General features: G+C 32.6%; 3 protein-coding genes across 3 annotated transcripts; all 3 read right to left on the bottom strand.

The window, feature by feature from the left end:
• Nucleotides 1-210: 210 nt before the first annotated feature.
• On the bottom strand, nt 211-3,359 carry LOC146909452 (putative arabinosyltransferase ARAD1). The gene is made up of 2 exons (XM_085727339.1): nt 2,055-3,359; nt 211-995 (listed from the first exon to the last, which is right to left on the bottom strand). The coding sequence occupies exons 1-2, from the start codon at nt 3,018-3,020 to the stop codon at nt 435-437; spliced, it is 1,527 nt and encodes a 508-aa protein (XP_085583465.1). The 5' UTR covers nt 3,021-3,359; the 3' UTR covers nt 211-434.
• Nucleotides 3,360-7,446: 4,087 nt separating this feature from the next.
• Nucleotides 7,447-12,749, bottom strand: CBR (NADH:cytochrome B5 reductase 1). Its single transcript, XM_085727338.1, has 9 exons — nt 12,478-12,749; nt 11,079-11,220; nt 10,126-10,216; nt 9,953-10,030; nt 9,255-9,335; nt 9,062-9,151; nt 8,702-8,767; nt 7,970-8,056; nt 7,447-7,854 (listed from the first exon to the last, which is right to left on the bottom strand). Exons 1-9 carry the CDS (start codon nt 12,584-12,586, stop codon nt 7,762-7,764), a joined length of 837 nt encoding a protein of 278 aa, XP_085583464.1. The 5' UTR covers nt 12,587-12,749; the 3' UTR covers nt 7,447-7,761.
• A 2,695-nt stretch (nt 12,750-15,444) lies between these two features.
• LOC146909450 (putative lysophospholipase BODYGUARD 4) lies at nt 15,445-18,361 on the bottom strand. Its single transcript, XM_085727337.1, has 4 exons — nt 17,654-18,361; nt 16,766-17,115; nt 16,154-16,350; nt 15,445-15,905 (listed from the first exon to the last, which is right to left on the bottom strand). Exons 1-4 carry the CDS (start codon nt 18,102-18,104, stop codon nt 15,590-15,592), a joined length of 1,314 nt encoding a protein of 437 aa, XP_085583463.1. The 5' UTR covers nt 18,105-18,361; the 3' UTR covers nt 15,445-15,589.
• Nucleotides 18,362-18,776: the final 415 nt, after the last annotated feature.

Genomic DNA, 18,776 nt, shown 5'->3' with positions numbered 1-18,776 from the left:
ATGATTAATGATGGGTTATTGTTTCAGCTGCAGAAGGTTGGAAGGTAGATGTCTCATTGGAGTGTTAATTGAGACTAGACAACTTCGTGAAAGCTCTCAATAATAAAGCACCAAATCTATCCACACACATACACATAAAAATACAACCACAAATAGATAGTGTTACGTCTTAAATATTTTTCAATTCTAAAGGGGAAGATCAGAAACAAATGAACTACAAAAGGTTTCTTCAAATGAAGACCAAAATAAATTGTCATTCTACATTAATACTTCAATTCCAACTAATAGTAGAAACATATTTCCAAAATCTTCTTTCCTATATCACGAGCCTTCATGTATTAACGTTACAGTGTCAATTTCACTATCAAAATCATAACTATATTGTATATAAAAACATTCTTGAATTTCTAAAGACAAAACCTCATGTACCAATATCACCAAAAATTAGGTGGTGCATGTATTGATTTATGCCCCTTACCTTTATTATTACCATAAAGGGACCTAAAAAATCTCCTAGACCTGTTTGTTTTCAACTTCATAAAAGGAACTTTACGTGAAACAGCTTGCCAAATCATTTGAACAGCATCACCTTCCTTAGAAGGGAACTGAAATTCAAAGAATCTTTCAACTTCTTTCAATCTGTTCCACATTCTTGTCCATTCATCTTTGCCAATACTCCTAATGAAGTTTATCAGATACTTCTTTTTAACGGCATCCCTTGTGCGAACAAATACACAGAACTTGGAGTAGTCGAGAACATCCTCATATGGAAGCTCAATTTCATCACTGATTATGACAGGAACACAGTGACTTGCAATGGCATCGAATAAGCGGTTTGATGATGGCGTGTCGCCAGCTATGTTGAGGCAGAATTTCGAAGATCGCATGCCATTTGTTGCATTCCTCACTCCACCTTTCTGTACACTCCCAAATGAAAAATGTACATCTTTTTCTTCTTTCAGAAGATAAAATAGTTCTTGCCTAGCATAACCTCCCTGTGCATGAGAAAAACCCACTTTGAGCACAATTAATGATTTTTTAAGCTAAAAAACATGTTACATGCAAAATTTCAAGTAAAATTAAAAACACTTTAGCCCTTGTATGTATATGTAATGAACCCGAGGAACCATTTGAGAACAGAATTTCTCTTAAAGTGAGGATCAGAAGAGTAACAACAATTCAGGAAATAATCCAGTTAATAGCATTTTTTATTCACATAGAAATATAGAATTAAATGTTACATGTAGTTAATTTACTAGACAAAACTACTTTATTTTCTATAGCGATGTTAGTAAAATCACAGGTTTAACTTCTTAGCTATGCTTGCTACATCAAATAGATGTGCTCAATTATGCAACTAGGACGGCTAAACCATCATTTTACCTAACAAAGCTTATAGCTGTGCTGGATCTTAGTAATTAATTAGTGTTGCTTCTTCAAACCAAAATGCACATAAATAAAATTTAATGCCTATGGTACCTTAGAGAAAGGATAACATCTTGGTGCATTACACTTAGTTGAGCAAAAATATGATATACAGGAATTCAAGACACCTAAGACTACCCTGTATAACCTTGAGGAGGCAGCAACAGACACTCTGACTCGGATTATGTTCCGGTTGATGGTATAGGGTGGAAAGGAGTGGACTCGAATGGAATGTGATAACATCTATTTTTTAAATTGAACTTGCCAATTCCATTCAATTTCACTTCATTCCGCCTTATACCAAGAATCCAAACATACCCTGCGAGAAAGAAGCCAAATTCCTCAAAATTTACTCAACAATAATCCAGATTGGATAAAATTCTCCATAAGTGCTTACAGAAAAAAAAATAATGAGATTTTTGAACATTAATATTTCATATAGGATGAAATTAGCTTTTTCATTTCAATTCAATTAAGAAACGAGTTAGAAGATAATCCAAACTGAGCCTAAGAAGATGTTATCTAACTTAAGGATTCCCTTCAGGATGTAAGGAATAAATTATCAAAAAAACTAAAGAAACAAACAAAACCAACACATAAACCAAAACAGAAAGAGGAACATAACATACATCTTTTCTGTAAATAGCTCCTTGAAAGTAAAGCAAAGTTTTCCTGCTATCAAAGGTAGATTGATCATCAACATAAGAACCAATAACATGCTTATACGGCGCAATCACATCTTTATCAACATTTGCTATATTAGGAGGATATCTCCCAAAATCAGACAATATAAAAGTTGCAGGCCAAAGTTTCATTCTAGCATCCAACATACTATTAGGATGATGAGCCAAGATCAAATGATCCCTTCCACCAGACCTTTTCCATTCCTCTTGACTCATCAAATACCTCACCAACTTCTCTTGCAACACCTTGTTTCTACTCCTCTTTTCACGTGGACCTGTTTTGGAGTGTCTGTTATAAGTCAAAGATGAAAAAAATGGCACAAATATAACATCGGCTTCGGTCGAGTTTCTAACTCTGATTACAGTTCTAGCAGGATAAATTTCTGGCAATTCTGAAGCAAGAATGTCCAATGTAAGCCAATATTCAATGCTGTGTTGCAAATTCAAACCGCCAGGGTAATGTGGTATCTTGGTTTTCATATCAGGCCAAACGTTTTTCGTCTTTTCATCGCCTTTCCAATCTAATAACCCGAAATGAAACTCGGGAGGTAAATCATACATGAAAATTTTCAAAACAACTTTAGTTTTATTGCTCTTGGTGTCGTCGTTTGATATGGTGGCTGTTTCGGTTTTGCATATTGGAGTTTCTGGTGTTTTTGTTTCGGTGTTTACGAGGATTGCTCTATTGCTGAAGGAGGATTCAGAGTTTTGTGATTGAGATGTTATGGAATTTGAACCGTCGTTGGAGGAGGTGGAAAGAAGCTGTGAGATGGTGGCTGGTGTTGAATCTGAACGTGTGGAACGGAGAACAAAGAGCCATGACATGATGAAAAATAACGTTGTTGTTGTGAAAAAGAACCATAAAGATTTTCTTGAAACAACCTTAATGGCAGAAGCATTTCTCTCTGCCATTGTAATTGCATCCCAATTGTATCACTTTGTTATTTGAAATATAATAAAAACAATCAAGATCGTTGCTATCTAATTCGCTTTTGATCGCGTTCCAGATGTTCAGTCCTCAGCGTCGTTCAAAAAAGATAATAGATATCCGGTCATGAACGTGAGAAATGTTGACCATGGTGTACATTGAAAAGTTAGAGAAAAAGAATTGAAAAAGAAAATGGATAATGAAGAATTGAAATGTGTGAGACTGAGTGGGAATTGGAGAGGAAGAAGAAGAAAGCGTGAGAATAGGGTCTAATGAGGAAACGTTCTATTCTCTCAATGGTTTTGAGTCAAATATCAATCGTTAGCATTATTTAAAGATGTTATTATTGATAAAAGGTGTAACGTGACCTCAATGATCTCAAAGTGATGGTGGATATTAATCAACAATGGTATTGAATGAACATCAAAAAGTTGATTCTACTTCGATTTATTTCAACACCATATAAAAATAATTAATGTATACAAGTCACATACAAATAGGGTGCTGGGCATCGTTTTTTATGTTCACACAACATATCTCGGATATTTTTGGGGGTATGTAGACATAGTGATAAGAATTACCACAAAACTTCGAAGAACTATATCTAATTCAAACTAAGATAACTACAACAATTGTTCACACTAAAAATATGGCATTATCATTTAGCAACAAATGTTCCTTTTTGTTTTTAGCAATTTTGAATGTGTATTGTATTGATGTATTCTATCCATTTGAATTAATGAATATCGTTTATTTATGTAAAAAAAACATTATCATATAAGTCATACTTTACAAACACATTACTCGTATTAATGGATGTATATGTGTATTTTTAAGTAAATTATTTAATGTGTAAAAAAAAGCAAGTTATTTGAAAAAAAAAATCTCATTTCAGATTTTGTTTTGAGGTGCTAATGAAGTATTAATTTTAATTTGTATCCAAAAAATATATTACTCAAATTGTCTTTTACACTTCTACCTATTTATTACTTTTTCCAAAGCAAAATATATAATATCTCTTTTTCAATTTCTTTTTGAAAGGTTTCAAATCATTTATAAAATGCAGCTAATAAAAGATAAATTTTAGAATCAAAAAGCTTTAAGGTTTATAGATAAGGTAATAATTTATCTTTCATAAACAAAATTTATAAACTACTAGACTTTTGACCCGTGCGACGCACGGGTCTTGTCGACTATAATAGAGACCAATGAATAATCTTTAACCCTTAAGATTATGGATCGATCAATAAATGCAAATATAATCTTTAACCCGTAAGATCATGGGTCGATTAATAAATCCAAATTAGATTATTAGAGATACAATATTACAATCAAATTTGTCTTACTATGTCCTTCAATGACACTTGAATCTTATCAAATTTTACATTTTAGTTTTGAAAAACTAATCATTTAAAGACTGTTATTTTATTTTATCACAATATATTATTAGGGCATTATCTTCTCATTTTTTTTAAAAAAAATTATAAAGAAAAAAGATAAAAAGCATGCAATACTATTATATTGTTGCACGGGTCAATTTTATTTATTACTTTTATAGTTAAACATCAAAATTTGACTTGTAATAATTGTTTTAAATTTCTACTTAACATGAAAAACAAAGTCACTTCAATTAATAGAATTTCTAAATTACACATACAACTCTAAAAATAATAATTGCACTTTGATATTTACTAAAAGTAATAATATATTTTTCCAACCAAATACATATCATATCTGCATATATCATAGAATTTAATAATATAAGAGATGAAATTAGCGTAGCCGAGTTTGCATGGAAATTAGGGTATTCTGCTTGTAAACGTATTAAATAAGTGTACAGCAACTTGTCAAAAAAAAAAGTCAACATAAACAATAGATATATACAAATGATGACACAACATGATAGGAATGAAAAGCTCATCAGTGATGAGAAATATTAGGAATTGCTGCATTTTAGAGAGAAATTATTAGGTTAAATTGCTACAGACCTAATAAAATTAATAAATAAAGACAGTATTACATAAAAAGAAAAATTAAGGGTTCGAAGTTAGAACACATCATCATCAAGTTACAAAACTAAGCTCTTACTTTTCAACTAACACCTCAAGTGTTACTTTCTAAAATTATCTATGATATTACTTGATAAAAATTGTTACTTTAAAAGTCCATCATTTGTGTCGAACTCGGTTAGTTTTTTACAATTCTTTAAAACATATCTAATTATTTAATTGTGTGAGCCCCAGCCACTAAGCTACTCGATCAAAAAAAAAAACTATAGTAGCGGAGAGGAAGGAATCAAGAGAGAAAATTGAGAAGATCCTAACACGGTTGAGATGAGAGAATTAAGGGCTATAGCGACAAGGAGCTATCACCATAATATACTTTGTTTTTTGTGGTGGTCAGGGTTTGAACCTCATACCTTACATATATTATGCATTGTCTCTACCAACTGAGTGAGTTAAGTTCACGAGGACACCATAATATGCTCCCTAATGAGAGCTAAAATTTCAAGACAACTTTGCGATAAGATAAACACAAACTCAATCTCTGTATCTTGACCTAATGGTGACAACAATCTTTAATCAAATTTGGATAGTTGGAGAGGCTCATAATACTCAGTTACTCAATAAGGCAAATGCCAGAAATGTTGAAAAAACTAAAAGATGTCTAGCGGAATATCCTAAAGATACGAAGTAAAGAATACTTGGGTAGCCTAAAGAGGCACAATATTGAGTAAAGAATAATTAGGTAGCCTTAAAAGGCAGGGTAAAAAAATATTTGGGAAGTCTGAAGAGATAAAGTAAAGAATACTTGAAAAGTTTGAAGATATAGAGTAAAGAGTACTTGAGAAGCCTTAAAAGGTAGAGTAAAGAGTACATGAGAAGCCTCAAGAGATAGAGTGAAGAATACTTGTAGAACCTTAAGAGGAATTTTGTAATTATATTACGTGACACTAAATTTTCTTAATATATATGTCTAAAATGGATGTTTATAGTAAATGGTCTTGCTAATGTCTTTACTCTTTAGGATATTAGTTAAAATGTTAATAAAACGAAACAAACTTTGTCTTAAAAATACAACTTAAACCATCTTGTAAAGACATTTGTTAGCATTCTCTTAAAATAAAAAAGGCCGCGGGAGTAACATAATGACAAATGAAAACAATATCTCTGTCCAAGTTCAGATTGGTCATGAATTTAAGATCTGACACTTCTAAAGTGAACAACACTTTATTGCTTAATTAACTAACAAAACACAACTCAGTTGATAGCGACAAAAACAATTATATACCGATGTTGAGGTTTAAATGCTTAACATCTCACTTCTCTTGTCACTAGGCTGACAAAAACATGTAGACATCTATAAGAACTTATGAATTTGTTAATATCAAATGTTGACCTTATCACTTTACATGATCGAAAATTCTGAATTTCAGTGTGCGACCCATTTCATTATTTTCAACGTGTGGAATTATGTGCTAAGATTTGGAATTTGGCCCGTCCTATGTGACAAGATTATCCGGGGAAGGTACGTTGCAACAAATTATGTCTCTCAGTTTCGTCAACCATTTTGAATTCCAATTTGAATTACACAATCATTTATAGAAATTTAACTGACTTTGAATATGGGAGGCACATCGATGTATGCAAGTCACAACCCAATTTGGCATTATATATACTTCTATCCATTATCTAGTTTGGAATTATATAGTCACCAACTGTAACCTTTTGCTTATTAAAGAAAACTATAACTTGCAGGAAAATCCAAGGTGTTGTATCATCACTATCATGTACAACTTGATTAGCAATTAGTAAATAATTTGGTCTTCTCCAAGAGTTTCAAACAATATGTTCACTAGTTCATTAGGAGTTTAGCAAGTAGCTATGTCTGTGTTTTTTACACTTTAATAGAAAGACAATCTTAATGTTTAGTTTCTTCATAAAAGACGGGATATGCAGTAATTTAATGCTCCATCCGTCTCTAATTATAATACTATATCAATTTATCTTACAATATTAAAAATTAATATTGAATGCCATAACTATGCACAAAGGATAATTTGGTAATAACCACACACATTTGTGACAAATTTATCACAACAACTTTTCTCAATACTTGTGATTTTCATTAGAATAATGATAGTATTTGTATGATCGTTTGATGACAACTTTTGTGATAACCTCCTTTTTTTTATCGGTCAAAAACAATCGAGAAAAAAGAAAAGAGAGAGTAAGAACATAACAAATCGAGAAAAAAGAAGAGAGAGATAATTGTTCAAAAGTTGTCACAAAATTGTTGTACAATTATCATTTCTCTTTTCTTTAGATGGTCTTATAAAGTATAATGAGTACGAAACAAAACAAAAAAGTTTTATTAAATGACCGTGAGGCATTCCCAAGTTTAAGGAGATTTTGAAACCATAAAAGTTCATTAGTTGCCGTGATGCACAGATTTAAGAGTTCAAAATGTACTATGCATTTTCTAGCACATGGTCAATGTACGAATCTCAATATCTCATTCTCATATGAGAAGAAATTATTTTAGACTTCAAATTTCAAGAAAGTTTTGAAACTAAATGCATATGGTAGATAAATCCAATGTTTCCCAGACTCTTAACCAAAAAAAAAAAGTTAAAAAAAAAAAAATTTGATATCAGTTTCTTGATCAGCTAAGGCAGTGAAATGCAATGTTAAGCGCCATGACGAAGCTCCTCGATGAGAACAATCAAAACTGGAACTGCATCTCAGGAGCATATTCGAGGGCTTCCAGGTGAGCAGCCATAGCCTTGTTCATTGGTGGTGGCCCACATCTCAATATCTGAAAATCGTTATGGAACATGTCTAATCAGTTCTCTTCCCTATTACATTACAATTAGCCAAAATACGTAGAAATGTCATTTTGGAGGAATACGCAAAATAATGAAAACGATTACCTTAATGTCTTGTGCAGGAGGAGGCAAATGTGCTTGAATCATCTCTTTTGAAACAAATCCGACGCCACCATCCCATACCTCAGGAGGCTAAAGAGATTACATAACAAAATCAATTATTACAAACTCCACTTTTTATACTAAAATAAGTAGAAATGTGCTTTTCAGGTACAGGCTCAAACCAATAACAATAACACTAATAAAAAACACAGGAAACAAAAAGTTACCTCCTCAATTAGATAACTAATTGATTCAACATTGTTAAAAAGATATTATTACAAAATAATCTACAAAGCTAGATATTACATGATAATCTACAGATATCAACACCAACTTAAGAGGTGATATGCCCCAAGCTAGCAAATCATATTAATCATGGAACTAGTGTTCAAGTTGAAATTCAGATAGCATTATAAAAGTGGACGCATAAAAAAATTGTAAAACAATATCGTCAAAGACCTAGCTTTGTGGTCATGGTCAAGTTAAAGGGTCGCGGCCAAGTTCTATTAATTTCTTCCAAAAGTCTAATGAAGTATTATGGTCCTGTTAATAACATTAAAATTTCTACAAGAACTTCTGAACAAAATATTGACTTATAGCTAGATTTTTCAAATCAAGGTTTGTCAGCACTTCGTTATTTGATAATATCAAGAAAACATTGTATATGGCGAATCAACAAAAAGCAAAAATAACAAATGAGCAAGAATAATGATTCTACATGCAATAGCAACTAACCTGATTCAACACATAGTATATTTTAAACCGATCTGGATAGTTAGTAGCAAGACCATCAAGTTCTTCCTGCACAGCATATAAGTATATTTTCATTAGCATTGGCCAGTTTGAAATATTTGTCGGCATTGCATAAGGAAACAAACTCAGGATAACAGATACAATAAAGATACATTGCTTCTACAACGAAACATTTTTCAAATTCTTTTGCACTAAAATTTTGAAGATTAAATTTCAAAATCTTCTAGCAATTTGAGGGCACTGAAAAAACCTCCGTAATGGATCAATCTAAACCAAGTCTAAAGTTCATAAATTCTTAAGTGAAGAGTATCATATATCAAGTGGAAGGATAAGTGACATTACCTTCAAAAGAATATCCTCAAATGTAACATTGGCATAGATAAGATGCACCTTGGTCTTGTCATTTGGGTTTTCTAATATAGCACGAGCAACCTTAAATGACAACAAGCAAACAAATTAAGAACAACTAGAACTACAAGAAATAATTTTCTTCTTAATGATAAACAGAAAAACAGCATATGTCTTACTAACATACTTGGAACATTGGAGTGATTCCAGAGCCTCCTGCTAGCATCCCAAATGCTCTAACCTCACCCGGTTGGTACTTGAAACGTCCCTGAAAGCAGATACATCAAAAACAGATTCATAAAAATTAAAAAAGTATGTTGAATTGTGTGTCGCTGTTGGGTATTAAATGCACTAGTAAAGATGGTTATCAAATTGAGATACAAATCGTGAACCAGAAGATTTTTTCAGATCTTATTATGATTCGTTTTTTGAAGAAAATCTTATTATGATTCGTAAAGTACACTACCAATAAAAATGTAATTTTTTAGTAAAAAAACAGGTAACATGACAATATTCTAAGCTGATATATTATATATGAACCTTAAAATAATTCAAGATTTGAGCCATATATCAAATGACAAAAAGAAAAGTAGTTGGTTATACAAAATTGACCAAGAAGAGTAGTTGTTACACTAATTTTAGCTAGTGATCCATTAGAATGAATTGGAACTCATCATAGTGAATTGGGTCATCGTAATGAATCAGAATTCAATATGAGACTTATGTCCAAATAGATACACATTGGAGATTTGTATCGATTAGTTTCAATTTAGTATCAAATTGAGTTACAACTCGCATGTATTGTAAGATACTGATAACCATGCTTGCAACCACGGTGAAAATTATGAAAATGGGAAGCCCTGAAAACTGTGTAAAAATAGTTACCTTTGGTCCTTTAACAGCCAGATAGTCACCAACACGCATCTCACGGAAATGGTGTGACATCCTTCCTTGAGGGTACATCTAATAAAGCCATATTTTTGACAAATAAGCAAGTAATTAATGGTCATAAGTTAGAAAAAGCATAGGAATATAAAACTAATCAGTTCAGTATATACCTTGATAACTAGTTCAAAATGTCCAACATCAGAATCCAAAGTTGTAGGAGTATATGGTTTGATAACCTCATCACCTTGACCATCCTTACCCCTGTTTGAAAAATAGCTTGTTCACAACATGACAAGAAAAGATTTGTAAATAATTTTAAGAAATAAAGTATGAAAATAATGACAATAATGTTTGGATATTTGAGCTTATCGATTGACATAAGCACTTGCGAGACTGTTTGTGATAGATTATGAAAAAAAGTATGAAAAAAATATATTTAGTATTAATATAGATGAGAAAATTTTATTTTGCATTCACATTTAGACTTCATCTTGATCATATTAATTCCTAGATCTCTAATCAATCTTTCACTTCTTCCCTTTCTTCTTCATTTTGACTGTAAAAAAAAGGATGATTAACAGAGAACAGAGATGAGATTTTGTGGTTTCTGATGAGATTTTTTTGTTGACCCGCTTTTTGCCCGCGTTGAACCGCTTTTTGCCCGCGTTGACCCGCTTTTTGCCCGCGTTGACCCGCATTTGCCTAACGCGCGACTCGATCGCGTTCTGACGCGCTAGGCTGTTTTCAGCCGCTCCGCGCCGCGATCGCGCCGCGTTAGACCGCTATTGACAACAGAGTGTATGACATGTCCATATGTTGTTTTAAGCTTGTTCAAAACAACATAAAGCTTATACGAAAACAGTTTGACTTATTTAATCTTTTGTTATAGAAATAGCTTATACATAAGCACTTATATGATGAACATTCATATTATAAGCACTTATTAAATTGTTTATCCAAACATGGTCCGAGTCCTACTATACTTGCTACTATAAATAACTGAATATTTGCGATAGATATTCTCAGCCAGCAATACGAGAATATGGCGGGCAGTTGCAAAATGAAACACGTAATGAAATAATTAGACTGGCATGAAAAATAGAACAGAATCAGACAACAGAACCTGCAACTTATGTGTTGTCCAATTGGAAGACCCAAAACAGATGTGGGTGTTGGAAGTGAAAAAGTGAACTTTGCAACATTATGGCTCAGCTGTGCTTTCTTGACAAGTTTAAACTCCCTGAACTGGTCTGGGTTCAAGCAAGCTACAAAACACGTAGATGATATGAATGGATGCTTAAACTAAATACAAAAACAACAAAATTTGACCAAATAACATGAAAAATAAGTACAAGAAATATAATCTCCAAGTTTGAGTGCAATGAGCTTCACTTTACATTATCTTAGGATTCACTTTGGTTTCATTATCAAATATTTAGTTAAGGCCTTTTACTTTCACTTGTGTAGGAAATAAGGTTCCATTAGTGAAAACCTGCATTGTCGTTTGCCAAGAACTGATGCACCTTATGTGTGCAGAGGAAAATGATAACAGAATATGTGATTTTAGTATTACCAACCAATGGAAGTACAACATAAATCAACCTCAAAATACCATTGTGAACTCTATAACAAATAACTTATTCAGCCATTTATAATAGAAATTAATAATTGGTGCACTCCTAGCCATATAAATCTGCTAACATACCCCTGAGACACGTAGAAACCATGAAACCAGACCAAGAAAAAACTATTTTTGAAACAGAAAAACATGGAATCGAGAGCAACTAGTATGGAATAAACCTAAACCACCAAGCAGAGAAAGGTTTTCTAGTAACAAGAAAGAAACTGAAAAATTTTTAGATGGTTCCAAAATTCTAATCTCTACGAAATTCTAGTGAGGGAAAAAACCAAAATCCAATTAACAATAAATTAAAAAACAAAGGGTCATCAACAACCATACTTATATGACATAAAACATGCAAAGTAGAGAAAAACAAATAGACTCAATAGTAGTGACTAGAGCCAAGCTTTCTTAAAGCAAAGTCCAACAAATCATATGGATCAGCTACTAATTAATCAGAAACACAAACATACAGTTGAACTAAGAGTTAAAAAAAACATGCTTTAACCAAGTGCATAAACAGAAATTTAAGCCCATGGGTTCAAATCACATAACTATTCATTCCAATGAAAATCAAATTAAAGATGCTATAAAGATACAACAAGCATTTTCCATGCAGAACTTCATAACATTAACAATATTAAGTGAAATGTAAAAACAGACAAAAACATTAGCAATACAAGTTGATAACAACTAGTTTCATAAATAATACTAAGAATCTAAAAACATCCTCAAAAAACATCATCAACATCAGATTCTCATACACAATCAAAAAAAACTATGTTGGTGCTAAGACAAAACAGACTCAAAATTCAAAATCTCCAGAAAATGAAAAGTCAATAAGCCCATATGAAAAATTCAAAGCAGAATCAAGGAATCTGAAGTGGGTCAAAGATGAAACCTTTGGATTTCTTAGATGAAAGGAGATAGATAGCACCAACACCAATGGCTACAACAGCAACGGCGACACCAACAAGAATTTGATTTTCTTGTGTTTGTAGAAAATCCATGATTTGAAAAAATGGGTTTGTGAAAAATGGGTTTGGAATGAAGGAGAATAAAAGGGAATGGGTATTGGGGTAGGTGAAGAGAGTGAGCTAATGGGGGGTGTTTAGAAGAAGAGTGGTCACAGTGAAAGGGATCTGGTGCAACTACCACTGGCTCATCAATTCATCAATTTTTCGATAGCTTTGGTGAAAATATCATTTTCAAAATTTGTTGTATCTGATTAAAATTTAGATTAGATATATTAACTTATTTTTATCTGTCAAGTCGTATAGTGGTCAGAGCCCATACATTTTTTAATGTGGAGAAATATGGCGAATTAATATCTCTACCAACTAAGTTAAATTTACAAAGATGATCAGATACATTAACTTTTATTTACTCATGTCTTTTAAAAATACAATGGAGGGTGTAACATCCATACTGCTTTTAGGATTGACGACTGACCCTCACAAACCAACACAAGTTTTTTCAGCGTGTTTTGTCCTCACTAGCACGATTTTCGAGAAACTTCGCATAAGGTCACTCATCCAAAAACTACTCCAAGTCCGGTACGTTTAACTGTGGAGTTCTTATTGAATGAGCTACCGAAAAGAAGATGCATCTTGTTGATATAGGTAGTACAAAACAACGTAGTCCCATACCTGCACGGCTTCAAAATCCCTCTCATTCCGATGTGATCCAGGTTTTGCCTGGAAGCTGCCAAGAGCAGGACCACTCCTCGCCTTCATCAACCTCGAGCGTTACATGCCTACTAAGCGAAGGCGTTACATGCCCACCAACTTCTGTTTGGTTCGTCCCTGAACCACATCGTACTCAAAGAGGTCTGCTCTGATACCACTTGTAACATCTCAGATTGCTTTCAGGATTGTCGACTGACCCCACAAATCAACACGAGTCTTTTCAACATGTTTTGTCCTCACTCACATGCTTTTTTGGAAACTTCCCACAAGGTCACTCATCTCAAAATTGCTCCAAGTCAAGCACGCTTAACTGTGTAGTTCTTATGGTTTGGCCCACCGAAAAGAAGATGCATCTTGTTTATATAAGTAATACCAAACAATTCATATAAGCCTTCCTTCAACCATACAGTCTCATACATGCACAATCTCAAGATTTCTCTCATTCTGATGTGATTCGATTTGCCTAGAAGCTGTCAGGAGTCGCCCATTGTCATGTCTTGTGCACCGACGACCACTACTCGCCCTCGTCAGTCTCGGGCGTTACATAGAGGGTAGTTGGTCTTTTTTTGTTTCTTTTATGACAAAAACGTAATTAGTCTTATCCATTACAATCCCGACGAACAATTGAATAAGATGATATATATATATATATATATCTTGTATCTTATAATTTAACCAAAGTTTTAGACTCGCACTCAAAGTTCGAGAATGCAACAACAATATAATGTTTAGGTCAGTTTGGTTAAATGGATGGGAGAAGAATACAAAGGGGGAAGAAAGGGAGATATTTTAATTAAGAAATGATATGATCAAATTCTTTTTAACGCTCACTCCATCACTTGATGAAACTCATGTGAATCTCAATGTATGGAATCCATTTCTAAAGTATGATAACTACATGGATTTCACTGAATAAAAGGGTAGATTATAACATGTTTATTTAAAAAAAAATTCATCCCAAACTTTTTAATTAAATATATTTTCAGGTTCAAAATAAGAAATGTAATAAAAGAAATTTCAATTGAATATTTTACAAAACAAAATCAAGTAATAAAAAAACGTATATTCAATTGAAAAAAACGATTCTCCTTAAAAAAAAAAAAATTAAATCCAATTTACATTTATATCCTTAAAAACTCAAGGCACTCGTGTAGCTCGCGGATTTGACTCTATAACCAACCTTTTTATTTCCATATGGCCTATATACAAAATGATAAAAGATGAATTGAGAAATGCAAACAAAAGAAAATGACAGAAAGATGAGCGTGAAAAAAAGAATATTGAACGTGGAAAAAAGATAAAAGAACTTGAAAGTTAAAAAAAAACACCTAATGTTAAAAATTCAGACAATTTTGATATTCAAAAATAAAAATATAAGCATCATAATCTTCCCTCCACTTCAAATATCTTAAATTTGTAGGAAAGTAAAAAGTGGTGTCATGTGGGTTTTGGCCCCCTCCTTTGCCCTCTGCTCCAAAAATAATCATGTATTAAATTTGTAGTATTCTTTGATATATCAAAAATCGAAATAATGACCATTTCAATTAATGGAGCAAACCATTTGCACCTGCGTTATGGGTCTTAGTAAAATGAAAAGCTGGAAAAGAAAACCATGTGCTTGTGTACCACCAAGTCAAAACTGGTTTTTTTTGTTAATCAAGTTACAAAATAATCAGATATTTAAATATTTAGTCATAACTAGTTTAATTTCAAATTTCAACAAATACAAGTTGAATGTCCAACCATCCTTGTCAAACCTCATTGGTGATCAATCTAATATTCATTTTCAATTATAAAATTATCCCCAAAACTGGTTTTTTTTGTTAATCATGTTACAAAATAATTATATATTTAAATATTTAGTCAAAACTAGTTTAATTTCAAATTGCAACAATGCAAGTTGAAGGTGCAACTATCCTTGTGCCTCATTGGTGATCAATCTATTATTCATTTTCAATTATAAAATTATCTCCAATAATAAAATAATAATTTTATTGTACTCTATTTCATTATCTAATCTTTTTTTTTAAGAGTTTAGCTGCGAAACTCTCACAGTAAATATATATAAGTAGAGAATTGCATGTTCCTTGCAGCCTTTTATCATGGTGTACTTACATGACCAATTTCATTTCATTCAATTCCACTCAAACATTATATATTCAAGCATAATATTGCAAATATTTTACTAATTTTGATCGTGTTATAATAATTCTTTTCTTGTTTTATTTCATTTCACATTATTCAACATATGTATCAAGTCTAAAAAACAAAAATTTAATGTCTCCAAATTACCTAAAAGAAATTCTCATATTTAATCAATGGAACTTAGCAAGATGCCAATGTATGCACCAGACTTTGTGCAAATTGCTTCTCTCTGCCTAATAGCATAGTGCTGTGATCTGCATTTGGAATTATGTTAATTTCAGCATTTGGAGCCTTTAACTTCAACTTAATGATGCACTCCTTTGGGACAACTTGATCTCTATCACCTTGTATAACATTTATTTTAACTCCATTTTTTGTCAAAATTTTCAAGTAACTATCCATGAATTTTGCTCCCCCACATATCACATTATGCATGGAATTCCAACCTGATTGATGAGTATGTTCAGTCATGTCTGTTATCAAGAAACTAAGATCCCTGAAAAAGGCAAAAAGAAATACATTATAGACTAATGAAACTAAGATCCAGCCTCACATTATGCCAGCACTGACACTTTAGATTCAAGGTGTATCGGTGTCTGACACAATATCGACCCATATAGTTACACTCAATAATATAATTTTCTCAGACTATTGCAAGTGTAAATGTGTCAATAACATTGTCATTGTCATATCCGGTGTGTGTTGTGTCTTTTACAATAGAGCCTTTCAATAAATGGTTATTACCTCTTGCGAGTAATGAACTTTAGAATCCTCTCCCACATCCTGTGATTTCTGCAATAGATTAGGCAAACAGTTCGGCCCAAATGCTCGTACCATGACATAAATGAAGAACCAGCTGATAACATTGGCCACAATTTCTTTCCAGCAAACTTTTCAAGTGCTTTTGAACAAGCATCATTGTCCTCGGAAGAAGAGTACGGCTGCCACCAAAACCATAAGAAGAAATAAAAAAGAAAATTAGGTGATATTTTCCAAAGGTGAAATGTGTGTCTGATTTCACGAAAAAAACATCAGAATTGATATCAATGTTATCAAATTTGACGCAAATTGTATGGCCTCAATTTTACTCGGCCATAAGTTTGATGCAAATTTAATAAAATAAAAAGCAGCTTGTACATGAACACGAAGTCTCGTATCAAACTTATGGCCGACTAAAAACATCAAAACATAAATCACTTCACTTTAAATGTAGAAGTATAGAACACTTATTTTGACAGTAGAAAACAAGTGCCAAAAAATATGTAGCACAAAAGTTTCCAATATGGTTCATACCATTCCAATTCTTAAAACTTGAATGCAATATGCCAATATCTAGTTTGAGTCCAAGGTACTTACAGGTGCAACAAGGGTGATTGATTTTACACAATTGGGATACTTTGCAGCCAAAGCCAATGCAATGACACTGCCCATAGAGTGTGCAACCAGATGAAAACTACCTAACTGCAATGGTTGAACCACAGATTTCTCAATCATTTCCACATGATCCTTCAAAGTGTACAAACAATCTCTTGGCTTTGGACTCTTTCCAAATCCCAACAGGTCTATAGCAATCAATCTGTAATTATGATTTACATTTTCAGAGAAACATGGAAACACTGTTTGAGTCCAAAATGAGGAAGAACACATAAATCCGTGCAAGAATATAACATTCTCACAAGGCTCTCCCTTGCAGTTTTCACCAGTGGCTGTAAAATAGAAATTATCCACAATATCAAAACCAGTTACACTTAAGAATGCATTAAAGAGTCACACAAAAAAGAAAAGAATCAAACAAGGTTGTTTGGATAAACAGCTCAATTAACGCTTATGATATGAGCGTTTATCATATAAGTGCTTATGTATCAGCAATTTTTATAACGAAAGACATAGGCCATGTTTGAATAAACAACTCAATTAAGAACTTATATACTTAAGTGATTATGTATAAGTTATTTCTATAACAAAATATCATATAAAGTCAAAATGTTTTCATATAAGCTGTAAGTTGTTTTCATAAGCCATTATGAAGAGCTTGTTAAAGTAAGTTGAAAAAAGTTTGTAAACATGTCATAAGCTATTTCGATAAGCTCTTCCAAACAGTAACACAAATGCTTATACCACTAGATAAGCTCAAATAAGTCAATCCAAACAAGCCAATAATAAAGTCAAACTATTTTCAGCAATCCTAAAGAGTTCATGAAAATAAGCTAAAAAAAGATTATGGAAATGTTACAACTACCATACCTAATAAGGGTTCCTTAACAACAAAATGAAGTTTATAGTCATCACCACCACCATTCACCCATGAAAGACAAGACTCACATCCACAATCAGACCAACTTTTCACTATCCTTCCACCACATTTTCCATTAGAATCTTCTTCCTCTCTTTTTCTACCAAATTGAAGCAAACCTATTTCTCTAAACATGTTCTTCCTCTCATACAAACTATCTGAAACACCATCATCATCTTCATCATTCATCACCATCTTCTTCTGTCTCTCCCATTTAGAGCAACAACAAGGAGAGGCCACCCCATCAATGCGTTCATCAAGGTATCTATAAATAACACATAAAACAGCATCAAGAAGATCAAAGATGAGGAAAACAATGTAACATATGATTGAGTTGAACACTCTAATACAATTGTTCATCCATTTTTTTGGTGAGCAGGAGGAAGAAACTGCTAGAGACATTGAGTGGTATTGGTGTTGAGTTGAAACCAGATTCTAGTTTTTATTAATGAATGAACATGTTGTTATTATACAAAAGACACTTGTTTTAACAAACTTCAATCAATATTTTATCTTTTTAGAAAGTGCTACATCAAAGAGTTTACTAAAACATTCATGATTAGTTATATATTGGAAACTAGAAAGTACTACATCAAAGAGACAAGGATATATAAGTGTTTAAGGAAGAAGAAGAAGTGATGATGGAATGGAGAGGGAGCAAGTGGAAATGCGTTTAGGATTAAGAGAATAATATGAAATGGTGATTGAGATTGAGACACGTAGGTAGTAGGATATTTAGCCACATGCACGGTTATGAATATTGTCTTTTCTTGAGACACTGAGAAATATTAGCCAACCAACGGTAGCTGTTCTTTGTTGAAGGAATGGTTTCATTGCATGCATGTCATGTCCACCTACCATTCTATTGTCTTTTCTATTTTCCTAGTTTTCTACCAAAGTATAAATGGTTTTTCTTAAACCAAGGCATTCTTTATGCTTTTTTCTTTTACTTGGGCATTAGTTATGCTCAGGGTAATTCTTTTGCATAATTGAAATCAATGTAAGGGATCCACATCTCATATAAGATCAAGTCTATGACCAAAATATTTAAGAAACTGAGTTTGAATCCCACCC

The sequence above is a fragment of the Medicago sativa genome, chromosome 7 (assembly GCF_051527215.1).
Source record: "Medicago sativa cultivar Bolivia chromosome 7, Bolivia_mono, whole genome shotgun sequence".
NCBI lineage: Eukaryota > Viridiplantae > Streptophyta > Magnoliopsida > Fabales > Fabaceae > Medicago > Medicago sativa.
Note: the sequence above shows the minus strand (reverse complement) of the source record. Positions and strands in the feature narration are given on the sequence as shown.